The sequence below is a fragment of the Pholis gunnellus genome (assembly GCF_910591455.1).
Source record: "Pholis gunnellus genome assembly, chromosome: 15".
Taxonomy (NCBI): Eukaryota; Metazoa; Chordata; class Actinopteri; order Perciformes; family Pholidae; genus Pholis; species Pholis gunnellus.
Window position 1 is genome coordinate 15650863 of NC_136542.1, and position 18234 is coordinate 15669096.

At 44.3% G+C, this 18234-nt stretch overlaps 2 protein-coding genes across 5 annotated transcripts in view; one reads left to right on the top strand and one right to left on the bottom strand.

The window, feature by feature from the left end:
• The window catches only part of ralgapa2 (Ral GTPase activating protein catalytic subunit alpha 2), a gene marked incomplete at its 5' end in the record, with an annotated part of 84000 nt that extends 80108 nt beyond the window's left edge, over positions 1-3892 (top strand). For 2 of the 4 annotated variants that reach the window (XM_079175198.1, XM_079175201.1), the window contains one exon: positions 1089-3892. In XM_079175198.1, the coding sequence (XP_079031324.1) occupies positions 1089-1246 (158 nt within the window). In that variant the 3' untranslated portion in view covers positions 1247-3892. The remainder of the gene's footprint in view (positions 1-1088) is intronic. The other 2 variants (XM_079175199.1, XM_079175200.1) reach the window with 1 other exon arrangement.
• A 3033-nt stretch (positions 3893-6925) lies between these two features.
• On the bottom strand, positions 6926-8389 carry insm1b (insulinoma-associated 1b; the record flags this gene model as incomplete). The annotated part of the gene is made up of 1 exon (XM_079174247.1): positions 6926-8389. One exon carries the CDS (start codon positions 8387-8389, stop codon positions 6926-6928), a length of 1464 nt encoding a protein of 487 aa, XP_079030373.1.
• Between the last annotated feature and the right edge of the window lie 9845 nt (positions 8390-18234).

Here is an 18234-nt window from a genome sequence, read left to right on the forward strand (position 1 = left end):
CCCAGCCCTTTTTTAGATTCATATGCAGATTTGAGAATTCATGTTAGGACCCCCCCCCCCCCCCCCCCCCCCTCTCACCTCACCTCCCTCCCGGCCCTTCACAATACACACACACACCCAATGTTTCATCCATAGCCCAGCCCTCCTCTCCCAACGAGCAGCCCTGGATGCTGCCGGTGTCCACTGTGCTGCTGAGTGTCTGTTACTCCAGCCATCTGCCATTCCTTTTAGCCGCTGCAACTTGAGATGCCTCCGAAAAAATGGCAGGAAATAAAAGGATAGGAAAGAAAATAGGCAACCAGATGCCATCTCAACAAAGCAGAAAAGTTGTTTAAACTCGGAGCACGGGGGCCGAGGCGGGTGGGAGTGGGTGGGGTGGGGGGGGGGGGGGGGGGGGGCCCCGCAGTCTGGGTTTGGTCAGGGGCACACTGAGGAAGCCAGGGCAGCGTTCACAATACTTGATTGTCCTCACCAGCCTTCCATGCCCACCTCCCGGCTTATTGCAGCTTGTCATCCCCTAATCATGGATGTGATGTCTTTGAAAAAGGACAATACATGACAATGTGTGGCTCCACATGTTCACAACAAGAGCATAATGTGCAATTTTATTTTCATTCAAAGCATTCTTCTTGTCACACTGCGGACTGAATACTTTTTTTTTTTTTTTGCCCGTAGCCGCAAAGGTTACCGCTCATTTTTTTTAATACCATATAAGCGTCTGGCAAAACTGTATTGGGAAGAAAGGCAGCTTCTCTTTAACAAGCTTTGCTTTTTCACAGCATGTGAAAGAGGCATGTCATTTCTGAAATGTTTTTGATTTGCTTTCTCACAGCTATATTCTAATGACATAAGGGGTAGAACAAACATCGAAAGTGTTGTGAATGTTGGTGGAAATCCTATGAACTGGGTGATCTTGGTTGTGGGCGCAGCCACGTGCATGACAAAGCATGCTGGGATGAACAGCAATCACACAAAGCCCAACGAACCCCACCGCCACGTCTAACCAGCTCCGTCTCTCTCTCTCTCTCTCTCTCTCTCTCTCCATCGTTGTCTTTTCTATCTACAAACTCCCTGCACCTCTCTCCCAGGCTCCTTCACCGGCAGCGCGAGCACAGACGCCGGAAACGCCGCCTCAACGACGGACTCTGTCGACCAGGTTTCTCCCACAATGCCCCGTGCCACAAAGAACCGAGTTTCCGGAAAACTCCGCCGGTCAGCCAGCGCTATAAGCAAATCCTCCAACTGAGCTCTTCAACCCACCACCCCCCCACCCCTCCCACCCCCGAGTGCAGCCTTTAATCTTTTCTCGAAGAACCTCAAACACCCAGCCGTGACTGCAAGAGTTGTTTCTTCTCTGGCGAGTTCTTTGTTTTATTTTGTGTCGTATAAAGATGTAACAGGAGCATATTGCAATTTTTAATTTAAGTGGCAATCATTGATTTCGTTGATACATTTCCATTTGTTGTGGTGTTTAACTGCTCAATCGAGATGGACATGTGACTAAACTATTTATGTGCGCCGTGGTGGTCTCAGCTTAAGAATCAGCAGCATAGGAAGACATAGGAGTCTTAAAGCAACCTTGTAATAGCAATGTCATTTCTATTCTCATGTTCCAGTGCGTTCTCGATGCACTAGGGAAAACAGTTCTTAGTAAGGGAACGGGAGCCTGCTTCACTTTGTTTCCACATCTCACCGGTCTCAACACTTAACTGCGATAAAGCACTGAATGATACAGCTGTAAATGGCACTATGCTGAAACTGCACACGAGATTGGTATCCATTTATAAATGTGTCTGCCTTTATACCTCTTCCTGCACCTGCCACAGCCTCTCTGTGTCAAAGACGATGTCGTTGTCCTGCTCGTTGGCACCAGTTTGTGACTGTGTTCGTGGACCGTCTCCCTACACTGGAAAGGAGAAAACACTGATGCATGGGGAATACCTCCCCAGAATGATTTGTGCTCGCTGCACTACTACACAGACTTCCTGGGCCCGGAGTCCCTGCAGTACGAGCAGTCAAGAGGCTTTTTTTAATTGTTTTGAACCCGGACTGGACAATCAATGACGTCTTTCTAACTGGAGCTGAAAAGAAATTTGTTTTTGTTGTTCTTTTTATCACTCTAATTTTCCTTTTTTAAATGAATTCCGATGGATTGTGTCATGATTTGATTTATGCAACTCTGCTGAAATGAGAAAAGACTGCGTTTGTAATTGTTTTCTGATATCGTTAACATAGGCTCATGTCCGGTAATTGAATAAGTTCCTCCTGTCTCTTTCCTCTGCTATCAGTTTCGCTGTCCTGTGAAGCTGAAGACATCGACATTCCAACATGTTTGCACTCACCGTCATTGATTTAATTATAGCATTGAATGTTTCTCTTTGTTCTTGGATTTAAATTGCTTTAAATTGTATTGTCTGTTGCTGGATGTATATAGAAAGGACTATCTGATGAATTATTTTTGCTGTTCTGTTGTATTCTTGTGCTGTTTTAGAGGAAAAATACCGCCAGAGCCTCAGGTGACTCTTACCTCCATGCACTGGTGTGTCTGTGTGTTTTGCGTGTGTGTGTGTGTGTGTGTGTGAGAGAGAGTGTGTGCGTGTGTGTGTGAGAGAGTGAGAGTTTCGGAAAGAGCTTCTCACAGTGCCTGTGTAATGTCTGTCCTGTAAGATGCTGTCCAACACCACCTTTCCTCCCCATAATCACATTTTAGTTCCTCCTCTTCGTAGTCAGAGACAAACCATGGACACCCTGCGTCACATCTCCCCGTTAGCAGCATTAACTCAGTTTTTTTCCCCATCCTCTGTGCGTCTAAAGGTCAGTGTCTTGTGCTTCCCACAACAAAAACAACAGCAGATGGATTTTGAATTGCGGGGTTCTCCGTTTAGTCTTTATTACAGGTGGTGTGCTGCTCCGTCTTTATCTGTGAATGGATCAAGTGGCACCAACTCCTCCTCCTCCGCCGCTTTCCCATGATCCTCTCCCCATGTCGCCTCCTGAGGCCAGAGGAGGGGTTGGCTGTTCTGGGTTTAGGTGGCATGCCAGAGCTGAACTCTAGCAGCCCTCCTAGCAACGGCCGGGCCGACGCTCTCACTTCTCCAGCCTGCCCGCTCGGGGTTGTCATGGTAGCCAGGTGTCTCTCCCCCCCCCCCCACACACACACTGTACTCTCACACCCTCTGAGGGCTCCACCCAAGCTGCAACACTGTCCCCATCTGTTGCGCTGCTATGCCTTACTCCCCCCCCCCCCCCCCCCCCCCTGCTCTCCTGTCATTTTTCTCTCTTCCTTCACATGTCGCCTCCTTTTGTTTGTTTATTCCCCGAGCAGAAGATGGGGAATCCAAACAGCAGGAGGACGGAGGGATACATTTTTATTTTGTGCTTTTTTTTTTGCTTTTTGAAGAATGTATAGATATGTAGGCCTGGATCACATCTCTGTTTTTTTTTATTCCCCCCCTAAAGCCACTTGAAGGAACCGCCCAGGATGCTGATCTTAAAGATTGTAGGTTATAGATGATGTGTGTTAAAAGGGGTCTGTGCTCCCCCTTTGGTGGCTTAGTCGCTGGAGATGTTAGTTTGGACCAAGATAAGGATTGTGTGTCTTAAATACGTGAAGATAATGAGCTAGTGTTAGGCCCTAGTATGTTTTTTTTCTTTTCTTCTCGTTTCAGAAATACTTGTACATTGTGTCAAATTTGAGGGCTTGAGCGCCTTCTGAATATAAATATATTAATGCCTGTAATATAATCTTTGTATAAGAGAAAGAGGAAAAAAATCTTGAAGATTTCATCATTACTTGTCAACATATCAAACTGTTTTTAACGACCGAAGTCCTGCTATCTTTATTAGAAATGTGAAAATTTAAACATTTCATTAAATCAATTTGAAATTCTAAGTATCTTTGTCCTTCTTCCTTCTCAAAAACACATCAGCTAATTGTGTAACCTCAGATTTTGTGGAGTTGTGTGTGTGTGTGTGTGTGCGCTGACATGATGGTGCTGTTACCATGCTTTCTGACCCTGGCCCAGCCACACTAGCAGCAGCAGGGGTAACCTGACCCTCCTCCCATCTGCCTCCCCTGCTGCTCAACCCTGCTTAGGGGAGGCCGGCATAATGGAACCTCACCAGGAGGTACAGGTGCAATGGTTGCAGCACCTACGGGTGCCCTGCCTCGCCAGGATCACATAAAGACACAAGAAAAGCACTTGACCGTAATTGGAGCTCTAAAACTGTGTGAGAGAGAGCGGGTGAGATGCCTGTTACCTCATTTTCACCGGCTCAGCGCTGTTAGAACCCAGTCGTTGACTATGAGGTGGTTTATAACACAACAGGCAGGGTCTGGATGTCCCAGCCCCTCTGAGGCTGACATTCTCTGTTAATACCCGATTGTATTATTCCATGTGTTTAATATTTCACACTGCTTCCCTGTAGTCACACTTCAAATATACCTCTGTCTTGATGTATTGTCACTGATGCCTTAAGGGGGAGTAACACTCTTTTTTTTTTTTTAAAGTTTGTGTAATTCCTTTTTTTTTTTTTAAGGCCTCGGACAGGTGTATGGTATTAATGAGCAGGAACAACTCTGTAGTGGCCAAAGAGAGAGAAACAGGAGATAAAGTCACACTGTGTACGGGGGATTTGTTTTGTTTTTTTTATCCTTTTTACAAATTGAGCTTTATTTCTTTCCGGACAGTGACAATGCTCTGAGGTGAACATACTGACAGCATGTGTCTGTCGGTCCGAAGTCACACAGTTGGAGGCTGCCTGCTAAATTACAACTGACTTAATGCTTTACAGGTTCTGGGGGTCAGATATGAAGCCAACCGAGCCCTCATGTGCCCTAAATCAGCACAAATCGAGCTGCATGAGTCTGCCGAAGCAGACAGATGTTTTACTGCTCCAGAGGTGAGTGTGATCCACCACCTCTTTGTCCTCCCGTCATGTCCTGACATGGTATTAAGGAGGGAATTTATGATTAGCCCCTAAGTGCTTCTCTGTGGCAGCAGCGAAACGGCGTCTATTGAGCCAGTGCAGCCATGATTTACTGCGCATCAGCCTGATGAACGGGGAATCGAAGGCAAGGGTTTGTCCAAGGGGGCTCCTGAGGTTTCTTTTTCCTGTTCAGGACGACTAAATAGATGCGCACTATTTTGGAGTGTGGCCCCTAAGTTGGAGAGACGGCGCTGAAGAGAAAGGAGAAGTTTAATGCTAACATTGTTGAAGCTTTAAGGGTGTTAAATTATACCCGGGGAGCCCACCTTTGGGAGTCAACTTTGAACCTCATCGGGCATAAAAGCAGCATTGAAACTGCCCTTCACCTCCTTTGAAACAATTGTGTGTGGAAAAGACAGAAACTGTATCTACATTTTTTTTATGAATTAAGATCCTAAATCCAATACATTATTTATAAAAATATACTCGTAAATAAAGTGTAAAGATTTGTTTTAGTTTAAAGGTCTTTTTGAAATATCTTTTACGCAAAGTTGTTTGCAGGGTAATTGTCTTAATTTGGGTCCTGAGAATGGGACCACAGCAATCCGAGGCTTTATTACAACATCTCAAAGTAGTCCGTGTCATATTTAATCTTTTCTACATGTATTCGGTTTTCATGTATTATTTTCCCTTTTGGAAATAATTCGCCTTAGACTTCCCTAAAGAGAAACAATTCCAGAAACAAAAGCATTAAGAACTAACACTAAATCTACAGGCGTATTATTCAAACACTTAAATCCTTCACGTCTTCAACACTAAACTCCCTTTGGAAATATGGTGATTGTTGTTAAGAAATAAAGTTCATCACCGTCGTGTACTTTTTCCACTCTGAAAAAGTTCAGCCACCTTGAGACACGTGTCCTTTTGAAAATATTTTATTTCGATAGACAACAACGATGTACACATACAATCAAAGCGCTATAAAAGCCAACATTTAAGAAAAATAACTTGTCCTTAAAAAAGATTGCATCTAAGGTAAGAGCTTTACGTTTTTTTTTTTTCCTTTTTACAAGAGCTGTGGAGATTGAAGATTAAAAACCCGACTCACGACAATTATCACAACTCGTGAATTTGACCCAAAAGCAAAAACAAAACATTTTGGCTATACCACATGTAAACTGCCAGAACGATTCACAGAAGAAGTCACAACAAACACAACAATAAGTTACATAAAATAATTAGAATAAATAAATAAATAAACATATGATGAAAAATATTGCAACAATTCTTCAATAATAATAATAATAATAATAATAACATAATAAAATATGTGCCAGCATTCAAAATTAAAACAGTCTATGTTGACTTTTTTTTAAGGCAGTTATACAGCGGGATTTGGATGTGTATGTAGGCTATGTCGGACTAGGCTTATCTGTATACTAAAGGCATTCGTGGTTCTACTAAACAGGGAATGCTTCAGTCACTCTCTTTTTCCCCACCAATACAAAGTTGACAAGTTCTGTCGTTCACAAACGGCGTAAAGCTACAGCGATAGAGCGATCACGGTCAGTGAATTCAAAAGGCTTCGATGGGGAGAAAAGGATTTCTGAGAATTTTAAGACATTTCTTAGGTCTAGAAGCTATCATTGAACACATGTGCTGTCCTAGAAAAATACCCTTTAACAGTCAAACTAACGCTTTGTATTCTTTTTTTTTTCTTGATAAACTAATTTGAGAAAGAAAATCTCAAAATAGGCCTATATGTCATTCAAATATAGAGAGAAGCATTCAACAATCACTGATTGGCATGGAAAAGACACCTCATTAAACACCACTTAAACATCAAACCGCCCTGCCTTTCATTGGCCTAAAGTTATGGCAGTGAGCATCACAAACTCTTCATTTTTTAACCCCAAAGCCACTTTTTTGTTTCTCCTTTTTTTTTATATCCCCCCACCCCATCCCCTCCATTAAAGGCACGAGTTTAGTGTTGTCTTTAGCAGGCGGGGCGCACCGGCATCTGGAGCAGGATCACCTGCCTGTTCTCCGAGGGGTGGCACTTGTTTATGTGCCTGGTGAGCCCCGGCGAGCTGTAGAGAGTGGCGGGGCAGTATTTGCACGGGTAAATCTGGGAGGAGTGCATGAGGCGCAGGTGTCTCTCCTGGCCGGCCCTGCTGGTGAAACTCTCCCCGCACACCGGGCACAGCAGGCAGTCCACCGGGCTCAGATTGAGAGGGCTTTGGTTTGAGGCTTCCTCTGAGGAGGATGAGGAGGAGGATGATGATGATGCTGAGGAGGAGGAGGAGGAGGAGGAGGCTAAGACCGGAGCCTGCTCGGCCGGGTGGTCGCCGGTTTGAAACCCGTGCTCCTCCAGCACTTTCTTTTGCAAGGCCTGGTGTGCCATGATGTGTTTTCTTAGGTATGCCTGTCGCTTAAACCTCTTCCCGCAGTACTGGCAGTCATATGAGCCATCTTCAGAGCCCGACTCGGACAGACCTGGGCTCGGCGTGTCTCTGTCACTCATGTCTTTGGCTTCGTCGGTGACTGACTTGACACCTAGCGGTGGCATTTTGGCCATTTCGGCTTTGATGCCCTGTGCCGGTGGCATCGCTGGCGCCACGGTGGTCCGGGGTTTGTGCCAGCGGCGATGAGAGGCAAGGTTGGCTGGGCAGCTGAACATCTTATCGCACTCGGGACACCGGTACTCGACCCTGACGATGCGGGAGCACTTGTGCTGCGCCAGGGAGAAGGGATCCGCATACGCCTCCTTGCACAGCTGACACACAAACTCCCCAAGAGGCTTGTTTCCTTCGGACTGCGACCTCGGCTTCATCTCCACCGGCCCCTCTTTGATTTTGAGACCAAGCACGGGAGAAGTCGTCATCTCGTCTTCAAAGTTGAGTTTCCTAATGGCTTTGGGTTTCTTGGAGGCGGGTTTAGATTTGCGCTCTGTGCCGTGAGCTGCGGGTCTTTTGGTGGCAACCCGGTTGCTTGGCGCCGGGAGGCTGCTGGTGGTGCCGCTGCGGCTGCTGTTGCTGGTGCCGATTTTCAGGTCGACCGGTGCGTACAGGAGGTGGTCCAGGCCGGAGAGGGAGGCAGGTGTCGGGAATGACTCGGCAGAAATTGGCGAGCCCAGATTGAAACTTCGCTCAAAATATCCCCTGTCGTGCTCCTTGCTGATGGGCCGGGTGGGGCTGTAGAGGGCTTGGCACACCGCCTCTGGGTTGCCGAACTGTACCGGCTTCTCCAGTCTTGGCACCGGCACGTCAGCCGCTCTGAAATCCGGAGACGTAGCGGCGCGGTCTGGACTGGACGCCATGGACATCGGCGGGGAGGGGTCCACATAACTCGGCAAGGCAGCTGGGGTGGGATGCTCCTGGAAGTAATCTTCGTCTGACCGAGTCCTGTAGGAAATATGTGCAGATTTCTTGTTTCTTTTTACCAGGAATCCTTTGGGCATCTTGGCGAATAACAGCGGAAAGGCACTTCAGGGAGGTGGGCAAAGTCTGGAGTATCCAGGTTTGTTAAAAATATGGCAACTCTAGAGGCGTATGGGACTTTATCTCCCCGGTATATCGATTCTTCTGTTGCTGAAATGTTTTCGTCTCCAAGGCATAGCTCCACTCTTTTTATGCCGGAATGATGCTATTGTTCTCGCCCCCCCCTGTTGCAGAATCCCTGACCAATCAGATGAAAGCTGGATCCCAGTGGATTGGATTGTGGGAGGGCTCAGAGTCGGGGTTTGGTGGATTTCGTTGGAGGATGTGCAGATAGCTTAGCAGATGTACTGGCGGTTTATTACATTAATGTGTGCGCTCGGCCCCTCCCCGACAGAGGCACACGACGGGACCCTCCTCTTTTTACGGTCTGATAGGCCCCTATACAAATGCACACGTGCCACGGCTTTGTGGCTCTCCTCTGGGGGCCCCGGAGCTGCCAAAAGGAAATGTCCGTCACTGCCACAATCATCGAAATTTAGAATTAAGACAGGGATGAGACAAGCTTGGTTACATACAAACCCAAAGCTGTGTTTCTTTCAATTTCTCCTGTGGTGTTGCTCAAAGAGACCATTCACCTAAATAGGCACACCTGTGAAACCAGATTCTCCCAGTTCAGTGTTTCACGTTGTTGTTGTTTTTTGTTTTGTTTTTTTTACCTCCACACGTTTTAGACTTTGTTTGTTTTCTCTATCCATGCTCCTCTTTTACGCACGACCGTTGCGCACATTACGCAGGCCTTCCAAGAGGCCAAAAGGGTTTTATAGACCTTTATTTTATTATGTCTTAAATAAACACTATAGAGGGTGTGTTTCTTTATTGTAGGGCACGTGTCTGTCTCGGTTTAACTCGACATATAAATCAGACATCTCGCTGCATACATAAGTAATAAGATGGCCCTCTGGTCTTTGTGCACAATAGCCACGTCTGCCCGTTCTTGAATATCCCTGTCTTTTTTTTTTGTCGTTTGAAAGGCAAATTGACCTCTTAACGGGACTCACGGCCAATCTGGCCCACAGCTAGACGCGTGCGGGGCGGAATCAGTGCTCCAGACAAAGAAGGCCGCAGCCGAGGCTGGTGTAGCAAAATGCTGCACAGATATGCAAAGTTAAAGTGAAGCTGCTGTTGTTTCTGTACAGTGTAGAACTGTTGTTTGTACAAACGTGCTGTTTTCAGGATGGTAATTGTTGATCTTTCTGTTTAGTTTGCTGATAGAAGTTTGTAATCTTCAATATGAAAGTGTGCATTGAATCCAAAGTTAATCAAGTAAAGATGTGTGTAATACCTTAACCATTTCTTAAAGCAAACCTCCGTTTCTTTCAAACTGGTCTAGTTCTGCAGCCTCCTGACTGTCAGACAAAAACATCTTTATTTCCGACGACTGTCTGTGTCTAATTTTCTTTACCAGCTCCCCTATGGTTTCCGTGCATACCTCATATATTGTGTATTTGTCTTTTTCCCTCGTTATAATGGCTAAATGTAGGCTGCAGAGCGCCACTTGGCAGAGAGTGCATTCTTTTTCCTTTCACTCGGCAGACCAGGGAGGAATTAATCTCCATCGTCGTACATTGTTCCCCTCATTTGCATAAAGCTGCACTATGACCAAGTCAAATAATTACACAATCGGCGCTGAGCCGCAGGCCTGTGCCTTCCTTTCAATAGGCCTCTGTGTGCCGGTGCCTTCTCACCTGCCTGAAAGCACGCCGTTATTTTTGGTTGGATGGGGTGGAATGACACATTTGCTAAAGCAAGAAAAAAATATATATATATTTTAAATTAGTTAAAGAGAGATATCAAACTAGATAGAAACTTTCAATGATTTAATTCAGTGACACGTTTGAACATATTCTTGAAGTATCCATCCAAAATCACATTGATGTTTAAAGTTACCTACATGCCTTCTTATTTTTTAATCTTTTCTAATTTTAGTTTCCCCATGGTTTCGCTGACTCGCCCACAGGCTATTCATTTATATTGTCTCTAAGACATAAATATTATCCAAACTTATTGTTCGGTGTATCTCGTGTTCGCCTCCTCTGCTCTGTTACTTGTTGTTCTTTCAGTCTGCTCATCTATTAGTCGTGGTTTGTTGGGACTACATGCTTTGATGGCATTTTAACGAGTTCCTCTTTCCCCCATGATAATTTCTGTGGGGTGCGTGGGCCGGTGTGCTGCTGGCTACACAGACGCATGCGCGTGTTTGATCAGTGGCGCGTGCTGCACTGGCGGACGGGAAGCATAGGCGCCTAATTAGCATACAGCTGCAGCTACTTTAATGCAAGCTCAACTTCATCTTCCTAAACCGTATGGCATGCTGTAGGATTTTAAATGTTCTCAGTTTCCTCACAGCCAGTAGGCCATGTTGTCAATCTAATTTATCAGGTGATATGATAACATTTAAAGACATGAATAAATAATAGTTTAAAATTATCTTTATGTGATGAAAAAAACAATTTATTTATACTGTAGGTCTAAATTGGCTCAGCTTTCCGCAAATAGTCACTTTAAAAAGATGGCTACGCTGCAGGTCTGATAGTTCATGACTCAATAACCAGAAGTTAGAGTTGAAGACCGATCAGTTTCTGAGTGTCTGGACTCAGAAACCAGTTCTTACTTTATTGCACCACCTACAGGATGAAGAATTAATGCTGAGGATTTACAGAGAGAGGTTGAGCTCCAGTATCCAAAACACTGCACTCAGATCTCTTTGCAGGCATCTCACTGTGCCGTTTCTGTCAAACATTAACCCGGTTACCCAGGGAGCTGTGGAGCAGTTTGGTAATTCCACAAAGATTAGATTAGCTTTATTCTCGCCATACATGTACAGAAACCTCCTGTACCTCCCAGATGAATGATTGGCTCCATGTGCTTTGCCAACCCAAGCCAATTTGAAAGTGCAATAGGACATGACTGTAATTGGTGCTCACTACATGGCCACCTTCAATGCATTGTCAATCAATTATTGTAATGGATTAGCTGACGTCCTATTCTGGCTGGGTGTAATCTGATAGAGGGCTCTTTCAGCACCATGGAGAGAGCCAGCGAGGGACCCAGATTTAATCAGGCAGGCTGTGGACACGGCACAGCCTCGGCTTGAGCCTTTGTCCCTGAAACTGAGAGCAGGAAGGCACCAGCAAGAGAACAATGACCCAGTAGAACAAAAGTGCCGGAGTTTAATGAAGTGATTGTTTTTTAAATATAGCTCTATTTGGGTGTTTCCAAAACACATTTAAAACTATTTCTACAGAGAGATGATGGCTCAATTCACCTCCATTGTCTTCTATACTCTATTCTTTTTGGTTGCTCTGTTGCAGTTTTGTTTATGAATCTACCTGTGTGGTAGTGGGAATCAATCTACATAGATACTTTTTCCCATTGTGTTTTAATTAAAATATATTTGTTGTTTGCTTCTGCTGTATTATAAGGCCAAGCAGCACTGCTTGGCCTTATAATACACTTTCCTTTTCCAAAGAGAAGATTTGTTTGGGGAGTCCGGAGGTTCTCTGCTCTTTTGTTTTCATAGGGAAAACAATAAAGACAGAGTCCTCTGTTATGTATTTGTTATTTGTTCCACCAAAATGAACTGTGTGCCACTGTTTGGGTTTCTCGTGGAAAACGAGGAAGACCATCTGTTGGCAGTCTCAGGGGAGTCAACAAGTCACAGTGAAACAACAGTCAGTCGGCACTTATAAAGAGCAACAATAGTAAAAGGTTTGTAGTGAGCCTCTGGAAAAGAAGTCAGACTGTAGCATCCAGAGGATCAATGGGGAAATTGCCTGTTTGGCCATGAGAGCAACACAAAGGTCACTGTCTAGACTTTAAAGTGTACTTTAGAAGGATACTCGCGAGACCAGGTTACTGTGAAAAGCCCTGTAAAGTGGTATAGCTCTGAGCTTAAGACTAATGGACCTCGGTGTTGACTGAGAATGTCCCCGATGTCATCCGTACTTTTGACAATGATGCTGATGACTCTATGAGGACAGATGTTTCTGGGCTTTTATGTCATTTCTGAAGCGGTTCGGTGGAGCTGAAATGGTCTTCTTGATATATGCATATACGTGTACTGCAAGGTAAATAGGAAACGCCATATCAACAATTGCAAAAAGGTTGCTTAGTACTTCAAGGAAAACGTTAGATAGTTTAATTGGTTTTGTTGTGTGTGCACAGATGTGAACAAATGCTTCAAAGGGACAACCCCAGATATATTTTTTTTCTTCTCCCATAAAGAGCCTCTTATTAAAAAGAGGTCTTCCTGCATATCAGGCATATCAGTGGCTGGAGTCCCAGGGGCACGTTTAGCTCTAATTTACTCGTCAAAAACATCAGAGTGTCTCTCAATAATCTCCACAGCCCATTGGCTGTTTGGGGGTGGAGTCCCCTGTCAGAAAGCATGCCCTGGAATGTTAAACACTAATTCACCTCTGAGCTGTGGAGGTGGATAAAGTGATTGTTCTATCTGGGAACTGATTAAAACGGCTCTGGCCTGCTTCTCACCTCTGACGTCCACCACATTCATTTCTGTATTCATGAGCGGATGAGAAAGTGCAGGCAGAGCGGCTGCCGTATTACAGATAATAAGACCAGCGGGCACCACATTCGCTGCCACAGGTTTCCCCCTGCCCCGGCTCATTCAATTATTTCACAAGAGTCCTCTGAGGCACAGCTGCACTATGGGGGTGAAGAGGAGTAAATTGAGGGACATTCATGGAGACACACACACACACACACACAGAGAGAGAGAGAAACGCACACACCTCACATACAAAGAAGTGGAGGAGGCACACACACACACATACACACTCACACTGTAGCAAGAGAAGCCAGCATATAAAGGATTTTACTGACAAGCATTTTGTCTTGGCACTAGCAGTCAGTGCATTTCTTACACGTGTACACAACAAAAAATGGAAGATCCCTGAAGATTACAATGATATTGATAATGACTCCACATAAGAAAAATGAAATCAAGGCTATTGCTCATAGACTCCATATATGAGGTCGCCATTATCTTGATGAAAGTGTAGACAGCAGCTGTATCATCTAGGAGCATGAAAGATGGACTCTGGCAAGCCTAATGGGCCATATCCTTTATCTACTGACATATGGAGCTACACAGTGGTCATCTTTCTCATAGCCTTAAACTATTAGTCAGCTTATCTCACTTATTATAAGATGCATCGGATTCATGCAGAAATCTCTGTTAAATACATAACGGCCTTGTTTTTCTGAATTGATATTCACAGCGTTCTATTTGAAACACTAGCTCTACTGTGGAAGTTGGTCCACTGAGTGTGTGAAGACAGGTTGCTGTCCATGGTCCTGAACTGTCGCCCCTGAGTTTAGTGGCAGCTGCCTCTTAGTACCTTGGGCTCTATAAAAGACACAGGGCCAGTGGGAAATAAAAGTGTGTGCCATGTGAGTGGCTTTAAATGCCTGAGTGATGAGATTCGGCCATCCTTACTCTCGGATGAGTGGCAGCGTGCCCTTGAAATAAGTGTGTTTTAACATGATGTTGAGCCTTTGTTGTTTAATTGTACATCATTACTAATGACCTGTTTTATTGTGAAAATAAAAACAATAGTTATCCTTTTGGGAAAATGTCTTCTTTTGCTTTATTGCTAAGAGTCGGCTAAGACAACCACTACCGCTTTCATGTCTGTACGGTAGCCACGTAGCTTAGCTGAGCACAAAGACCGGAAACAGTGCCTGGTTCTGGCCAAAGGTAAACCACACCAGCTCCTCTACAGCTCACTGATCAACACTGCATGTCAACAAAGTGGAACGTCACATTGTGGTTTTATGAAGAGAAACTCCAGTTACTTCACCCGGTCAAGAAATATTCTGGAATATAACACAGTACAACTACAACTTGTTGTTTTTACATGAGATGAGGGTGGTCGGACACAGAAAACAATTAAAAAATAAATGCTTGTGAGGTTTAGAGGTGCTGATTGGTAGATTGTGTTACCTTTGGGCAGAGTCAGGCGAGCAGCAGCATTCCCCTGCTTCCAGTCTGTATGCAAATCTAAGGTAAGCTAACTGGCTGCTGGCTCCAGTTACATATTTACCATACAGACCTTGCGGCTAAAAGGCCAGTAAGCCAAATGTCAAACTTTTTGATAATTGTCAAGAGTTTCACGTGAGAGAATTAGCTTGTGACTAACATGGTGTTACATTTTGTATATATTCTAAATATATATTTCTTCCTGCTTCCTGCTGTCGCCTGTAGAGATTCACAAAAAATGTGGGGCTCAAGTTATGTAAGTACATCCTCAACATGTGTACGCTGAGAGAATAGCCTTTTTTTGGCCTTTGACTTTGGAATGCCGCATTTTCCAAACAAAGAATTCCCAGAATTGTCACTCTCGCCATTAGATGCCATGATTTGCATTCTCTTATAATTGTGCTGCTTCTTTGATTATTAAATGATCACCCTAATTAGGGAGCATAATAGGGTTAATCAGACTCTGCTCATCACACTTATTATTATTCCTGCAAAAAATGAAGGAAAAAGATACAGTACTTGATTAATTATATCAGCCTTTTCATCAGCTGGGCTGCCATTCCCCCCTCTGAAATTAATATCATGTTGTAAATGGAAGGAAGGAGCTGGCCGGACACAGACAGATGAAAGATTTCACTCAAATTAATTAAGCACTAATTATGCGGTGGGAGTTGGGAGCAGTTTGCATAATGAGCTCTATCAAAAGAGATCAGTCATGGAGAGGGGCTGTAGAGTTTCTATACAGCCTTCAGATGATACACAGACACCACTGCACATCATGAAGAGGGCTAGCAGGGAAGTGGGAAGAGGGTTAAAGCACTTTGAGCCTGGAGTCGTGAGGTTGAGGAGTGTTTTGTTGGGTTTGTCAACATGCCGCGAACCAGAAGCTTCCTCGCTTGTGTGCATGTTTTGTTCCACAAACATGGATTATTCCGGTCTCACTTGAAGATATTACACGAGTCCTGGGGCTGTGCGTGTCCCCCCCCCCCCCCTCAGTTTAAGAATCAGATAATGAATTCCCTGCTCCGGCAAGAGGCAATAAGAACAGAATGTACCTCTAAATTCGAGCTAATCACAAACAACCTGCATCCACACTCCAGGGAGCTTTAAAGACTCTAATCACCTCTCACTCCAATTCTTGTGGCGTTCAGTTATTGTTGATCAGGGACTATACTGTGGCTATAGACAATGGGAAAAGGGATTAAACAGCCAGAAATTCTCAATGTCTTAATCGCCTGTTTAATCACAGCCACTGCGTAGTGTATGGAGTTGAGTTACTTGAACTGATTTGTGCCGCAGCAGCATGCAGCAATCATGCATAGGCTAATCAGGGTGCACAGCCCGACACTGCCCTTCAAGGTCTCCGAGTGGAATTACAAAGACTATGATTAGTTAATCAAATGAAGAACCCAATGTCCTTTCTTTATTTGTGTATACACCTTATCTAAATGGAAATTGTATGGCTGAGGCACTTCCAGAAGGACACATCTACATGTGAATGATCCTCCTTGAGCCCTTGGCAGTAAATGCAGAATAAGATCTTTCACTGGTATGGCATTGTGGAGACTTTTACATGTCTGAATGCTATTTGTTGTCAATGCTCATGTGAATGATGCAATCACTCGGTCTGTTGTGAAGTAAATCAGGAAGCACTAGACAGGCAGCTCTTCAAGCACACATGATGTGAGGCAGAATGTCAAGATTGTATTATTGTGAGAGTGGAGAAAAAAGGGGAATGAGACGGGCTGTGGAAGGCAGCGTATTGATAGTACATATATGAATACAATCAGAAGGCCGGTACACATGTATGTGAGTCTAAACGGCACAGATATATGAGTGACTCTAGAGTGAACGTTTTTGGTCCGACAACTTGGTACAGCTCCGCTTAACGGTGCAGCCATTGTACAGGGCTAGTTAGTTCATTATAGGGTTCATTGTATTAATTACTCTACAATTTAATTTGTTGCATTTTTTTAAGCGGTTCCAAATTCAACCAATTTTAATAACGTTGAATAACATAATACATCTATCGTTTAGTGAAATGAGGGATAGCCCACCACATAGCATCAATTCATTGGCTTACCTGGCTGACGTAGTGATAACATAATCCAGGAGACTTATAAAATAAACATGACTACACTTTTCATATTACGCTGCTTGGTGACCCAACTAGTTTATTAAAATTAAGTAAACGTAAAATAACCTTTTTAGGCGATGATTATAAGTTTGGGTTAGTTAACTAAGGGTTAGTTAGTTTGTTAGAAAGACTAGTTGACACGTTAGGCATAATTTGATTAATTTGTGTATCTTATATTGAAATGATCATGCTAAAGAGACGGTTGAAGTGTAAGAGATATTTCCAAATAAAAAAAGCATGCTATCACCTTGGATTAGCCAACATTGAATTATCACACACTGCCTAGACACAGCTGTGTAGCTATGCCCTCTCATAGGTTAGCCAATAAACATAAAAGGCTGTATTTTCTGTATAAATCTAACATTGAACCTTTTTAGAACAGGTTTGATTTGTGGGGTAAACCCTTTTGTATGTAAGTATCACCAAACCACATTTATATTCCCCAAACATTTATCCTCATGAGAATATATTCTCCAAATCACTCCAAAATGTGCTCCACATTTATCTAGATTTTAAGTTTTAAGTTTTTTCTTTTCTTTTCTTTTTTTTGCATCAAAGCAAATCTTTGTCCACCACACGTCCTTCTGTCAGACATGCTGTTAGATATTGTTGTTTCCTAAAGAGAAAAGAATTTCCCTCCATTGCTTTGTGATAACTTCCTTCCAGGGGAGGCAGACTTGACCTGCTCACTCCTCCTCGAATCCCCTCTATTATTTGCCAGTGACAGCCGCCCTTTGGAGGGCGGGCGGCTCGCTGAAAGGTACAGGGTCGTGGATGTCCCAATCCATCTCTGTCTGCCCGGCGATTGATTGTGATTTAGTGCGCGGGGCAGGAGATGGTGGGGTTCCATTTTGATGAGCGATAGGTGGGAACCCTTTGACTCCCAGCACATGGCAAGCAGCGGCAGGGCTATGATGAGGGGTCAGAGGCAGCTGGTGGGGGTAACTGGGTAGGATCTGGGAGTTGGATGGAGGCAATGGGGGGTTGCATGGATCACAAAATAGAAGGTGTCAGTGATCCAGGACAAAGCCCCCCCACCAACCGCCTGAGTCTATCACTTTGCCCATCCATCACCCTTCCAGCTTTGTGGTTAGAGTAACGGTTGCTAGCTAATCGTTTCGTCATCAGGGAGATAATGGAGATGACAGTGAATAGCACAGAGCAGCAGCAAGGCCGCACCAGGAGTGGAAGGCCATCCAGAGGGGGCTTTATGCAAACTGGATGAAATATGTAGAGATTTCCTCCGGACTCCTGGTTCAAATATTAATGAGCCTCGCATTAAAGGTTAACCTCTCGGAGGTACAGGCTGGGTGACGTTTGTTTGAACATCAGTTAATGGTTACACATGAGTGTACCGTGGAGCTGGCTGAATGCTTTGAAACGTCAGCTTCCTTCGTTTTTATCTCTGAATGGAACCACCATGAATCCAAGGGGGAATTTCCCCTTATTGTGCTCCGGGAAACTCAAAAGAGATATCTGCGCTGATAAGGAGAACACAAAACTTAGTATGAAGAAGATGTGCTTGATCTCCTGTCAGCTGCTCTAATTTCCCAGTTCTCTTCTAAATATCACAAGATATATGCATAATAAACATTATCTGACTGGAAATCAGAGAAATTGGCTCGTACTTAATCACATAATCTTTGAATCTCAGTACTCAGGAGCAA